The sequence below is a fragment of the Tursiops truncatus genome, chromosome 17 (assembly GCF_011762595.2).
Source record: "Tursiops truncatus isolate mTurTru1 chromosome 17, mTurTru1.mat.Y, whole genome shotgun sequence".
NCBI classification, from domain to species: Eukaryota; Metazoa; Chordata; class Mammalia; order Artiodactyla; family Delphinidae; genus Tursiops; species Tursiops truncatus.
The window spans coordinates 48,503,505-48,517,348 of record NC_047050.1 but is presented as its reverse complement, the minus strand read 5'-3'; the positions used below and the strand labels follow the sequence as shown (position 1 = coordinate 48,517,348).

The following is a 13,844-nucleotide window of genomic DNA, read 5'->3' as shown; positions in this document are numbered from 1 at the left end:
TTCTTCACCAATTCCCCATGCCTGCCATCACTCTATATTTTCACTCTGCTGATTATTCTTCAAAATCCTTACCACTGGGGGAAGGTGTCCCTGGATCCCGAGACCCTGGCAGTGGCGGGCTGCACAGGCTCCCCGGAAGGGAGGTGTGGATAGTGACCTGTGCTCGCACACAGGCTTCTTGGTGGCGGCAGCAGCAGCCTTAGCGTCTCATGCCCGTCTCTGGGGTCCGCGCTTTTAGCCGCAGCTCGCACCCGTCTATGGAGCTCCTTTAAGCAGCGCTCTTAATCCCCTCTCCTCGCGCACCAGGAAACAAAGAGGGAAGAAAAAGTCTCTTGCCTCTTTGGCGGGTCCTGACTTTTTCCCGGACTCCCTCCCGGCTAGCCGTGGTTCACTAACCCCTGCAGGAGCCCGAACCTCAGCTCGCAGCCCCGCCCGCCCCGGCGGGTGAGCAGACAAGCCTCTCGGGCTGGTGAGTGCCAGTCGGCACCGATCCTCCGTGCGGGAATCTCTCCGCTTTGCCCTCCGCACCCCTGTTGCTGTGCTCTCCTCCGCGGCTTCGAAGCTCTCCCCCTCCGCCACCCGCAGTCTCCGCCCGCGAAGGGGCTTCCTAGTGTGTGCAAACCTTTCCTCCTTCACAGCTCCCTCCCAGAGGAAATGTACCCACGAGGAGTTCTGAGACAATGTCCTCAGATGTTCTGCTGGGATTAAACAAGACACTGCTGTATTTCAACTGAGCTTGGCAAAGCCAGGATATGAACAATTGTGCAGGTGGGCCCCTCAAGGCGAGTGAAGAGAGAAGGCATCCAGTCAGGAACTGGCCACCCGCAGCCCTGCCAGTATGCTCCTCCACCAGATTTCCGTAATCCCCACCCGGGAGACGGCCAGCAATGGGAGAAGTTCAATGGGCAGAAACAAAGAGAAGAACAAAGAAGTCGAGATGCACAGCAAGTCAAAACAGTGAGACCCCGAGGTCTGCAGCAAAGAGAGGGTTTATTCGTAAGGCAGCTGAGCAAGGAGATGGGAGAACAAGATCTGCCTCCCTGAAGAAACAGGAATATCTGTGTTTTGGCTCATGTTGACCATGGAAAAGCTACTCTGGCTGACTGTCTTATATCTAGCAATGGCATCATCTCCAGCCGCCTGGCACGCAAGTTAAGGTACATGGACAGCAGAGAGGATGAACAGGTCCGAGGGATCACTATGAAATCCAGTGCCATTTCACTACATTATGCAAAAGATTAATGCACTCACGGGAACTCTTTTTACTTCTAAAGTGCTAGAAGAAAGAGCAGAGAGAGAGACTGAATCCCAAGTGAATCCAAATTCTGAGCAAGGAGAGCAAGTGTATGACTGGAGCACTGGCTTAAAGGACACGGGTGATTCCCACCTTTACTTCTCTCCAGACCAGGGAAATGTGGTATTTACAAGTGCAATAGATGGGTGGAGCTTTGGAGACTTTCTGGGAGCTTGGTCGCTGGACACATTGTTGTGCCACTTGCGGCCACTTGGGAGCCCGAGTTCAGAGACCCCAGTGCGTAATGGCCAACAGGCAGGAAATGAGTGAGGCCTTCTGTGAGCACCTCCAGAAGCCAATGGCTGGGTCCAGCCCTGTAACATCTGGGACTGCCCCTCGAGTATCTGTACTTAGGTGGTTCATGGGCACGTGGTCAGAGTGCTCTGTGTCTTGTGGTGAAGGATTCCGCAGTCGGCAAGTGACCTGTAAGCAGACGAGAGCCAATGGGACTGTGCAGGTGATGCCTCTGAGAGCATGTGCCCCCAGAGAGAGGCCTCTGGGAAGAAGCCCCTGCTCCAGTCACCCGTGTGTTCAAGGGCTTATTGAACCAGGGAACCAGGTAACGCTGACAAATCTAGTGTTTTGAGAGTATGATCATCTAGTATAATCATCCAGTCCCCGTGGTCCAACCCATGCATCAAAACAATGAAATTAAAAAAGAGACTTCCCTGGCGGTCAGGTGGTGAAGACTTTGCCTTCCAGTGCAGGGGGTGCGGGTTGGATTCCTTGTCAGGGACCAAGATCCCACGTGCCTCGCGGCCAAAAAAACCAAAACATAAAACGTAAGGAATATTGTAACAAATTCAATAAAGACTTTTAAAATGGTGTACATCAAAAAAATAAACCCATGCATCAGGGTCCTTCCGCACGGGGGAAGAGGAGAGCCCAACTGCTGCACGACAGTCATGAAACTCAGCTGCACAGGGACCTTACCACACCGCGCACAGGCTGGTTCACGGGACCTTCTTATCTTTTCATGGGCCTCTCTGTTGTAATTAACACAGGCTGCAGGGACCAAAAGTTCCCCTCGGCCCTTCTGAAAATGTTCGGTAATGTTAGTGCAGGAAGGTACTTCACACTTCCTGCATTTCTGCCCTGCAGTGCAGCAGTTGTTGCTGCTGGGAGTCATTGTGCTAATTCTCTTAGGTCATTTTTCCCTTCAGTTGTTCTGATTAACTCCAAGCACTACATGGCTACACGCTTGTCTAACTGGAAAATGCACAGCCCCAATTCTGTGCAGGGACGATGCAAAGCACAGTGCGATACATCTTTCTGGAGCATCAAGTTTATTAACTAGAATTGGAAGAACCAAGGAGTTCTTCGAACAAGAACTATCCCCCTCCCCCACCAACACAGAAGACAGAAGAGTGGGGGAGGGGAGACGTGCCCCAGGAATGACAGTCCATTCTCTTAAGTTTCAAGCAGGTGGGGATTGAGGGGTGGACCTGCAGCCACGGTGGTCTCTCTTTCAGTCGCCTGGGCTGCTCCGGACCATCCTCTGAGTGGTCAGGGTCTTGGATACGATGGTTCTGAAGGCCGCGCAGAGAACACACTAATCTTCCACTGGACTGGGTCCCAGGGAGCGTGGTGGCCTGACCTTCTGCCTCGGTCATTCAAGGGGTTCAGATGGGCTCACTTTATTATAACACACCTCGCAGGGTAGCTTGCAACAAAGGCGTTTTAATGTAAACTTCCAGATTCTCCTAGCCACCCCTTGCTTTTTCTGGCTGTGGCCAGAGGGAGTGGATGAGGACATACTCTCAGGCTGCTCAGCGTGGGAGGACCTTCCAGTGTTGGACACCCCCGGGGGGCAGCTGGTTCCTTCTAGGGCTCCAATCCTGCTGCTGGTGGAGAGGGATGTCCCAGGGCCACACTGGTGGGCTGAGCTGGGGGTGGCAGTCATCGACTGCAGGCTGGGGGTGGCAGTCGTCGACTGCAGGCTGGGAGGGGGCCAGGCAGGCTCACTGGTCTTCTGCCCTGCCTGCTGGTCTTCCTGCAGCTGCAGATTTTCTCCCTGGTTGAGCCATCTGATTATCAGGCTGGACAACTCAGAGCTTGAAGAAGGCTCACGTTCACTGTCACTGAGGTCCCTGGAAGGCAAGGGCCTCACAGTTATGATGGAGGACCCCACCATTTGTTTCATGGAGCTCACACTGCCTGTTCCTGGGTCCTGGACCTGATCGCGAGCCATGCCCAGAGTCCTCACCATTGTCACCTCTGGGTCCTCTTCACAGGGTGGCTGGAGTGGCTCCTTCTGGCCCATGTTCACCCATGGGTGTCTCATGAGGTCAGGTAAGGTGCCTCTGTCACTGGGGTTGAGGGCAATCATTTTTTGTAATAGACCCCTTATCTCCAAAGACAGGTAAGGTGGGATGGGGTACTGCCCTTGTAGGATTCGCTTCCGCAGCTCGTGGGCGTCTTTTCCCACAAAGGGCCGGCATGCAGTTACCATGGTGTAGAGCACTACTCCCAGGCTCCACACGTCCAACGCAGGGCCGCTGTAGCTCTGCCCCAGCAAGAGTTCTGGGGCAGCATACGGGAGTGTGCCGCAGATCGTGTCCAGTTTGGCAGTGTCATCAAACTTGTTGCTGAAGCCAAAGTCTGTCAGTTTTAGATTCATGTTAGAATCAAAGAGGATATTCGGTGGCTTCAGGTCCCGGTGCACGATGCCCCTCTCGTGGCAGTGCTGCAGGGCGGAGACCAGCTGCTGGAACGGGCCTCGGGCCTCCGCCTCTGTCATACGGCCATGGTTCACTAAATAGCTGAACATATCCCCCCCACTGAGGTACTCCATCACAAGGAACAATGTCTCCTCCGTGTCAATCACCCCCAGCAGTTTTACAATATTGGGGTGATTCAGAGCCTTCAGGTTGCGCACTTCCCGGAAATGTTCCTGGAAAGTTGATAAGCTCTGACGCCTTTTCTTAATGACCTTGACAGCCACCTGTGTCCCGGTCAGAATGTGCCGGGCCAGCTTCACTTTAGCGAAGGTGCCTTCACCAATGGTGTGGAGGATCTCGTAATCATCAATATGAGCCTCCTTGTCAGCAAAGCTGGCTGTGAGGCCCTCCATCATGGTGACCTGCTAACTACACTGACTGACGGCACTAACTAGAAATGCTAACTATGCTAACTAACAATGCTAACTGTACTAACAATGCTAAGTATGCTAACTGTACCAACAGCGCTAACTAGTACTAACTACACTACCTATGCTAATAAAGTATTAACTATACCAACTATGCTAACTATACCAACAATACTGACTATGCTAACTGTACTAATCTGGCAATACTAACTAAAATTAAGATAAAAATGAGAAAAAGAACAAAGGAACAAAGGAAAGCAGAAGAAATGGAAAGGAAACACCAAAATATTGAGAAGAACAAATTTAAAACTAAAAGAAATGATAAAGAGAGAAAAATAAAAATGAGAAAAAGGCAAAGAACAAAGAAAAATGAGAAAAATAAAAAAGGGTAGAGAAAAGAGTAAAAAAAAATCAACAAAATGGCAGAAACAAGGAAAAAACAAGCTAACTGTGGGTCCAAGGCCGTCAGGTCACCAAAAGCAGCTTCCCGGGCTCTAAGGACTAAATACCTGCCTAGCTGGGTTCTTGTGAATTACATCACAGTGGGGCATTCTGAGGTCAGAGCAAGAAATGGACCCATCACCGCTGGGGATAAACCCCAGTGGTTTTCTCACTTTTTGAGTTCAAGGCCCCTTTACACTTAGGAAAAAGGATCCCAAAGAAATTTTTCTGTACGTGTGTTATTAGATATCGGTATTCACTTTTGTTATAAATTAAAATCTGTAGGATACTTCAGTGGCCTTTTTATTTCTAGTTTGAAAATGTGTAATAGTTTTGAAGACCTCATAATGTCTACACTTGAAATATTCAATTCCTTTTCCTTAAATTCTGGTCTCAAAATAATGTTACAACTGAACTGACTTCACGATACTATACAGAATGTTCTGTTGCATAAGACACGATAAGGTACATTATGAAAGTCTATGAAGCTGAGAGAAGATTTGCCAGGAAGGTCGTGAGCAGATTTCTCATCAGGAGCCTCGGAGGCCAGATGGCACGGCTCAATGTACTTGAAGGGTTGAAGGAAAGAAACCGCCAACCAAGAATCCTGTATCTAGCAAAACTTTCCTTTGAAAATGAGGGAGAAATCAAGACATTCCCAGTTAATCAAGAGTCGAGAGAGTTCTTAACCACCAGACCTGCCTGCCACAGGGAGTTCTTCAGGTTGGAGTCAAGGACCCTGGACAGTAACTCAAAGCCTTATGAAGAAATAAAGACCTCTGGTAAAAGTAGATAGACAGGCAATGAGAAAAGCTAGTACTATCGTAATTTAGGTTTGTAGCTCCACTTTTTGTTTTCTATTTAAGAGACTAATATAGAATAAAACACATACAAATCAAAAAAAAATCCTTACCACTATCTGATATTATAAAACATATTTGTTAATTTGTTTATTTGTCTTCAGCACTAGAATGTAATTTTAATGAGAGTAGGGGCTTGTTTCATTTATTATTCTATCCACAGCACTGAAAATTGCACATTGTAGGCACTCAAAATATTTGTTGAATGAAGAAATGCATGAATATAACCATAAAAAATTCTAATTTACATAAAAATAATGCAATTAAAATATACTAATTACTCTCTGTACAGGAATTATTTTTAGATTCCTATACAACTCATAGCAATAAACCTATTCTTTAGAAAAAAACATAAAAACAAGTATAAATGAATAAATCTAACTCTTTTAATGACAATCCAATTGACCTGAAAAGTGATTTTTTTTTTCTCAGTTGAACTGGAATAGTTTTAAAATCAAGCTGAACTCCACCACTCACAATAGCCAAGACATGGAAACAACCTAAATGTCCATCGACAGAGGAGTGGATAAAGAAGATGTACCTATATACAATGGAATACTACTCAGCCATACAAAAGAATGAAATAATGCCATTTGCAGCAACATGGATGGACCTAGAGATTATCCTACTAAGTGAAGTAAGTCAGAAAGAGAAAGACAAATACCATACTATATCACTTATATGTGGAATCTAAAACATGACACAAATGAACTTATCTAAGAAACAGAAACAGACTCACAGAGAGAACAAATTTATGGTTGTGGGGAGTGGGCGGTTGGGGGAGGGAAGGGCTGGGAGTTTGGGATGAGCAGATGCATTATATATAGAATGGATAAACAACAAAGTCCTACTGTATATCACAGGGAACTGTATTCAATATCCTGTGATAAAGCATAATGGAAAAGAATATGAAAAAGAATGTGTGTGTGTATATATATATATGTGTGTGTGTGTGTGTGTGTGTGTGTATATATATATATATACACACACATACATATACTCTCTCTTCCCAGTACCTTAATATACTAGTCATTCATTCAACATGCACTCACCACACTGAGAAATACTCACAGTACCTAACCAGCTAAGCCTGTCCTATCACTCAGAAGCTCTCATCTTTTTTTCAGTTCAAAGTGTTAGCTTTATATTTATGGGTAACCTTTTTATTTTTTCCCTCTTCTCCAATAGTAGGCTGTTGACAATTGACTTTTAACCTTTACTGTAAAACTCAGGATCAAAACTCCCCTTGCAATCTCTACTCAACCACATTTTTCCCCCCTGTGGGTTCTGATCCCTCCAGAAATAGAGACAATTCAAATCTCTGCTTCCTCTGCCACTGCAGATCCTGTCCCTGAGAGCCTACTATTTAACAGTGTAAATAGGACAAGTAGTTTGCAGTAGAGTGGCTAAGGCAATTTTTTTAATATTTACTTCTTTTTTTAATTAATTTTTATCAGAGTATAGTTGCTTTACAATGTTGTGTTAGCTTCCACTACACAGCAAAATGAATCAGCCATACATATATATATATATATATATATCCCCTCCATTTAGGACACTACAGTGCATTAAGTAGAGTTCCCTGTGCTATGCAGTATGTTCCCAGCAGTTGTCTATTTTACACATAGTATCAATAGTATATATGTGTCAATCCCAATCTCCCAATTTGAGGAAAGATCCTGATTCTTCCCCTTCTCCCCCTTCCTTAGAATAAACAGGCTGCTCCATCTCTCCAGAATTTTTTTTTTCTCCTAAATGCAGGTGCCAAAGAATGATATGGAATGATACATTTCTTCATTTATTCATTAAAGAGAACTTAAGATAAAAATATTATAAATAATGTGAATAATCTGACAAACCAAATTTTGCATCTTTTTCAATTCTAGGATTCTAACACACTATATTTGGATAAAGAAGATAATTCAAATTAGTTTTAATCTCCTATTACAGCATTACTGAACTTCCCCACATTCATAATAGCATTTTATACTACAGGCATATTCAATAAAAACCATTCACTGCTTCTAAATTTAGTCAATATCTCAATAACTTACAGAATTCAGACTTTTGTTATATTTCCAACCTATGGGCATGCGTGATAGAATATTTTGTTGACTTTTGATAAAATTCTATTCGTCAAATATAAGAAAATATTTCTTTGACAATTATCAGCACATTTTCAATGTTAGTGAGGTTAAACATCTGGTGAAAGGGTTAGCATACATGATGGGTCCTTTTCTAAAATAAAAAAGGAGATGAGTTGACAAGACACTTTCTCAGAAATCCCATATTTTCTCCAGAGCCTTGATGTCTGCAATTCCAGGAGCTGCAACAAGATAGGGCCTTGCCAGGTACTCTGAATGGCACAGTACCTTGTGACCCAGCAATGTTTGAAAATTTTTCATCTCACGAGAAGTATCAATATTTACAATAGTAAAAACAAAAATTAGAAAACATAAGAAGGTCCAATCTGGATGGCTGAAATAAATAACAGTACTGCCATACAGTGTCACCAGACTTTACACGTGATGATGTCACTTTATACCCTTCAAATAGAGAGATGGCTGTAGAAACTGTTCAGTGAAAACAGAAGATGGCAAATTATCATGCATGGTTTGAGTCCATTTTTGCAAAAAGATGTGAGTATATGTAGAAAAGAATATATCTCACATTTATAACAGTGGCTTTCTATGAATGACAGGATTTCGTTCATTTTTTATTTCTGCTTTATAATTGTAGAGCGTTTAACTCTTTGTAACTAGCATATTTCTTAATTTTTAGAAACAAATGCAAGAGGTGCATTTGTATTTCTGAAAAATAAAGCATTTCTTCCCAAGCAGAAAAAACAAATATCCATTTTGATTTTCAAAACACCCTGGACATCCTCTTAGAGCGCTTATCACATTAAATCAGTTATTTGATTACAGTCATCTCCCTCGCTATCTGCAGGGGACTGATTCCAGGACCTGCCAAGGATATCAAAATCCACCAAGCTCGAGTCCAGTACAGTTTCCACCTATGCAGATACTGAGGGCCAACTGTATTTATTGAAAAAAATTCCCATATAAGCGAACCTGTGCAGTTAAAACCCACGTTGTTCAAGGGTCAACCTCACTTAGTCTTCCCAGCCAAACTATAAGCTCCTAAAAGAGCAGTTACTACTTTCCACCAACACCGCTCTGTGTTTAGCACATGGCACATTACAGATGCTCAACTGATTTTGACTGCCTGTTTGGCTTCTTGCTTTCATCCACTATCCTCTTCCTCCCCTACCTGGCTCTAGTTGAATTACCTTCACCTCTGTCAGGTGCCATAATGTCTTTAAGACACCATAGGGCAAAAGCTGAAGTGTGTGCAGATATCACAATGAAAAATAATTTGGGGTCAAAGAGATGTCATTTGGCAAAGTAAGTTGAGCCACTACTAGAATCTCTCTCTAAATGCTGACCTACATATGTACAGTAACACTAAAATAATGGAAGCTGAGGGTGCAAGATGGTCTGGGGAGGCAGAAAGTACTGGATTTAGCAGTGGAGGGTCTCTATGAGACGCGCACTTGAAGAGCCACTTCAGCTGAACTACAGCAAAGAGCTGGCATCTCTCTGGTGTGCTTCTTTGGTATTACGCTGAAAACCTGACAATTTCTACCCTGTAACATAACAAGTGGAACTAAGATTTACATTTAGTAGTATATTTAGTAGTTTAGTAGTTAGCTCACTTTATGGAATTTTGGAACTAAGTTTCTGCTAGCAACAACCTCCTTACCGCCCCTCAGAAATCAGGGGGCTCATTCCACATCCTGCCTTGCTGATGCCTGCTAGGGTTCCTGGTCCGCACACTCCCTTCCTTCCAGGACAGATGCCAGGATATCCCTATTGGAGGAAATTAAGGGAAGCATTCTGGTTGGAAATGGGAACTAGGGCGCTTGCTTTGAAGCCACACGCGCAGAGCAGGGATATTGTTTTCACACCGAGAGTTTTTGGTTTCACAGGGGTAGTTTAGTGGTTAGGAGCACTAAATGGCTGGCGGCCTTCATTTCCTAACTCTCTGCTCAGTGGCTGTATCATATTGGGCAAATTACTTAACTTTCTGCGCCTAACTTTTCCATTTGTGGAAATGCAAATAACAATATTACATTCCTAAGAAGGTTGTTGTGAGGAGTATATGGACAAAGTATCTAAAATAAAGTGCCTAGTACATGGTAAATGCCATGTAAATGTTCACTCTTGATAATATTTACTTAGATTGCATGTTGCAAAAAGTGTATATTTTAAAACATTACATATATGTACATATAAAATGTTTATATATATTATATATGTACATATACATCTTATAAAAACATTTTTAAAAGGAGGGATTGAGGATGATTATCAGAAAAGGAAGCACTGAAATTTCTTCCAAGCGCTTCTCGGCATCATCGCTTTTCCCTCTTTGTGCTATAGACACAGGATCCTTTCTCAACTCTTTGTACCTCCTCATGTCCCCTGCTAATTATCTCTGCTACCAGCAACCATTCTTTCCCTCAGATCATAGCCTCGAACCTCTCACCTGTCTGTGGACGTCTGCAATGGATTCTGTACATCCCTCTGTCTCTATCTTAACCAACGTCAACTCAATCATTGTCTCCCTCTGGTAATTGTTTACTAAAGACAAAGATTCATGAAACACCCGTTTTGTGTCCCTGCGTGACTCGTAATCAATTCCCACCAACCTCCTTACCTGATTGACACTTCATAATTTCCCAGAAATTTGGAACTTTCCTAGATTGTATTTCTTTTTGAGATTCTGCATGAAAGGGCCAAGTTATTTTATACTTTTTCAGGGGTCATACACATAACTTCTAGAGCAAGAAGTTTTTTTGGTTTTAATATGTAAAAAGACAATTTTCTTATACCGGTATTTCAAAGCTGGGAGGATTGCTTGGATAGTTGTAAATATGAATGTAAGTATCTTAACTTATATTTTCTAAATTCCTAGGTTATGCGTAGGGATCACAATTAGGCATTCCTTCTCCCATTAAGCCTCAGAGTTAAATTTTAAAATCAACACACGGTTATGGTCAGGTATGTACAAAATCATGGTAGGCAGAGCAAACTATTCACAGATTGAAGTAAGTTTTGACTATAAAGGCGGTGCTAACATTAATGAGAAAGCCAAGCTGAGGAGAGTCTGGCAGACATGGAACAGAAGAATCAGAGTGACAAACACTGACAGTGTTCCTCTAACTCCTAGCCATGAAGAAGCTGCCCTGAGAAACAGATGGTGGTATGTGGCAGATACATCCCTTATTGACAGGTAATCCTGCCAGGCGCAGCCTATCCTGTTTCCTTTGAACTCTGGAAGCGTATAACTCTCCTTGCCATGACAACGTGACATCAGCCAAACTTCTGATTTAGATTCTCAGATAGTTTTCTGTAACAGTTAGAGGATGCACTGGTCAGGCCAAAGCAAGCATCCTGCAAACTTAAAAATTACCTACATATTTTATTTAAATTAGTAGTCTGGCAACCCAGTTTATTTTCCAATGTCACTATTTTCACATCTTAGTTTCTGGATTTCAAAACAGAGAGCCAGACCCTAGACTATAATAATTTCACTAAATTAATGTAGATCTGTGAGAAATTCTCACAGAGAATTGATGAGTTACCATGCATCTGTATTCAAATATTTATAAGATAATGTTTCCCAAATTGTAGATGAGAAATGTTAGGAAATAAAGAAGAATTACAAAGGTTAATGTGAAGAAAGAAGATTAATGATTTCCAAACTGGGTGTAAGTGAAATAAATCAATGATTTGTTTTGCATATCTTAGATTTCCTTTCTATACTTCGTTCTTGCCGGTATGTGGGGAGCCCAAATTCTAAGAGGGAGAATGGAAGTGCCAAATGGCACACAGTTGTATGAAGGGATGACACTGGTCAAACAAACCAAGAGCTCCCTATGTGGAAATCTAACATGGAACATCAGTTGTGGCCAGAATTAAGGATACCATCGAATGAAAATATCCAAGAATTATCTCTGTAAAATCTGAACCTTTAACATGGAAAGAATTCTAACAAATTTAAGATATATGAAATCTATAAGATACTCTCATAATTTTTACTTTTTAACTTTTAATTCTCTTCTCGAGTAAAAACATTAATTTCCCATTGAATTACCTGCTTTGCATTTTTTTTCACTCATTCACACAGCACAAGTTTATAGAACATCCACTAAATTCTAAGAGCCAGGCTGGACAATTGGACTGGAACCACAAGATACAATCTTTCTCTTTGTGTGGTGTTCACTCACATCAAGGTATCTGTTCATTGAGGTACAAACCAAGGACAGGTTCCTGTGTCAGCTTTGTCCTCACTCTGTGAACCAGGCCACACCACAGCCTACCTTGAGCTACGGCAATCACGTGTGTTTTAATCTCCCTCTCCCTCTCCTGCTTCTTACTCATCTTCTCTTCCCCCAACCCTCTCCCTCCCCCTCCCCCTCCTCTTTCTTCTCCTCTTCTGTCCCCTCCCCTTCCTCCTTCTCTTTCTTTTTCTTCTTTGGTATGCAGTCTTCCTTTTGAGGATTCACCTCCAACACACACGTCTGCCAGGCGTATAATTCTTTTAGGGGTTTGAATGGGTTCACAAGTTTTACAGAAATAGTTTAGTTTTTAAATTTTAACGATAATTTTATTTTCATAATAATATAAAAGGAAACATTTTGCAGTAATAATTCATAACTTAATTTTTTTTTCATTTATTTTTACAGAATATATTTCAGCTTCTTCAATTATTTTTTTTTTTCCAAACTGAGATCCTTAGCACCCAGTAGGGACCCAAGGATATAGTCTAAGGCATCCATAAAAATGGGTCCCTCAGAAATACTACTCTAAATCTAAACAGATGATTCCATCCTCTGCCCTAAAGAAATTGTTTACTTAACTAAAACTAAATGCATGGAATTACACTGCAGAAACTCGTCTTTAATCTGATGCTATCTATGGTTCCAGTACAAACTGAAGACAAGGATAAGATGGGCTCTTAAGGAAACAGAAAAGATTACCAGGTTTTTCTGACATTCACATATTGAATACCGTGAATTTGTATAATATCACTTGTTCAGCTCTTTATATACAGAAAAAAATCCAAGGTTCAATAAAATGGCTTAAAATTCATCCCTGCTAGTACTGCTCTTCATTGCCAAGGAAAAGTTGTTGATTATTTGCCAGAAAAATATCTTCATGTTTTTAAAACCACGAACAGCTTTTAAACATGAAGTGTAAGTCAGAGATTATTCAGAATGCCAGCTGTTTAGAGGTATCAATCTATAAAGGAAATTTCTCTTCCATATTTGAGTTCTACTCAGTTTAATTTGGGTAGGTCTGTTGAAATAGGAAGTCTGAAGAAAAGTATTGATGAGAAAATGTCTATCCTACCCTTAGAGCCACGCTTACAGCTTGTTAGTCCTGAATCTGGGCACATCACAGAGGATATGAATGTTGAAAGGATATTATATTCCTATCCCTCTCTCTCCCAGAATGTGCTGAAAAGAAAGGCAGTGGATATCATGCGGATTCAGTGGGAGGCTTGAACCCCTTCCAGAGTCCCCAGACACCACTGAAAGGGCCAAACTTTTAATTCTAGGTTGCCTTCCTCACCCTAACATAGGACAACAATTTCTTGAAAACAGATTTTTAAGTTCTCTCCCTGTTTTAGTTCTGACCATACAACTTATAAAATATTGCTTCATGATATACGTGTATTTGCATTTAAAGTTAGGAAGTCATTCACTTACCATGATAAATTAGATACAGACATTGTAGCAATTTCTGGAGGACTCTTGTGGCACAGTCTTCTCTTGGTTTCAGAGTAGGGAATGAGTAGATCAAGCGGACAAGGCCACCAGGAATTTTAGCTTGGCTACCGCAACGATGCACAAACCACTAAGTTACTCACAGTCTGAGAAGACCTGGAAAGAAAAGGAAGAAAATGATATCTTTAGTACCTGATCTATATAACTTTTCACAGATTTATTTCATCCAGGTCAATAGTTTTGTCATGGTATAAGTCACACAAAAGAAAATATGAATTTTTTTCTTAAAATATAAGACATGTCATAAACCAAAGAAAATTAAATCAAGTTTGTGATGAGCTGAATGCTTTTTCTTGAAAATAA

The 13,844-nt window shown here is 42.0% G+C and overlaps 1 protein-coding gene across 3 annotated transcripts in view; it reads right to left on the bottom strand.

Moving 5' to 3' along the window:
* The window catches only part of OXR1 (oxidation resistance 1), a 369,883-nt gene extending 356,249 nt beyond the window's left edge, over window positions 1-13,634 (bottom strand). For 2 of the 3 annotated variants that reach the window (XM_033842652.2, XM_033842653.2), the window contains exon 1: window positions 13,464-13,632. In XM_033842652.2, the coding sequence (XP_033698543.1) occupies window positions 13,464-13,486 (23 nt within the window). In that variant the 5' untranslated portion in view covers window positions 13,487-13,632. Of the gene's footprint in view, window positions 1-13,463 lie in introns of all 3 variants that reach the window. The other variant, XM_073794664.1, reaches the window with a different exon arrangement.
* Window positions 13,635-13,844: the final 210 nt, after the last annotated feature.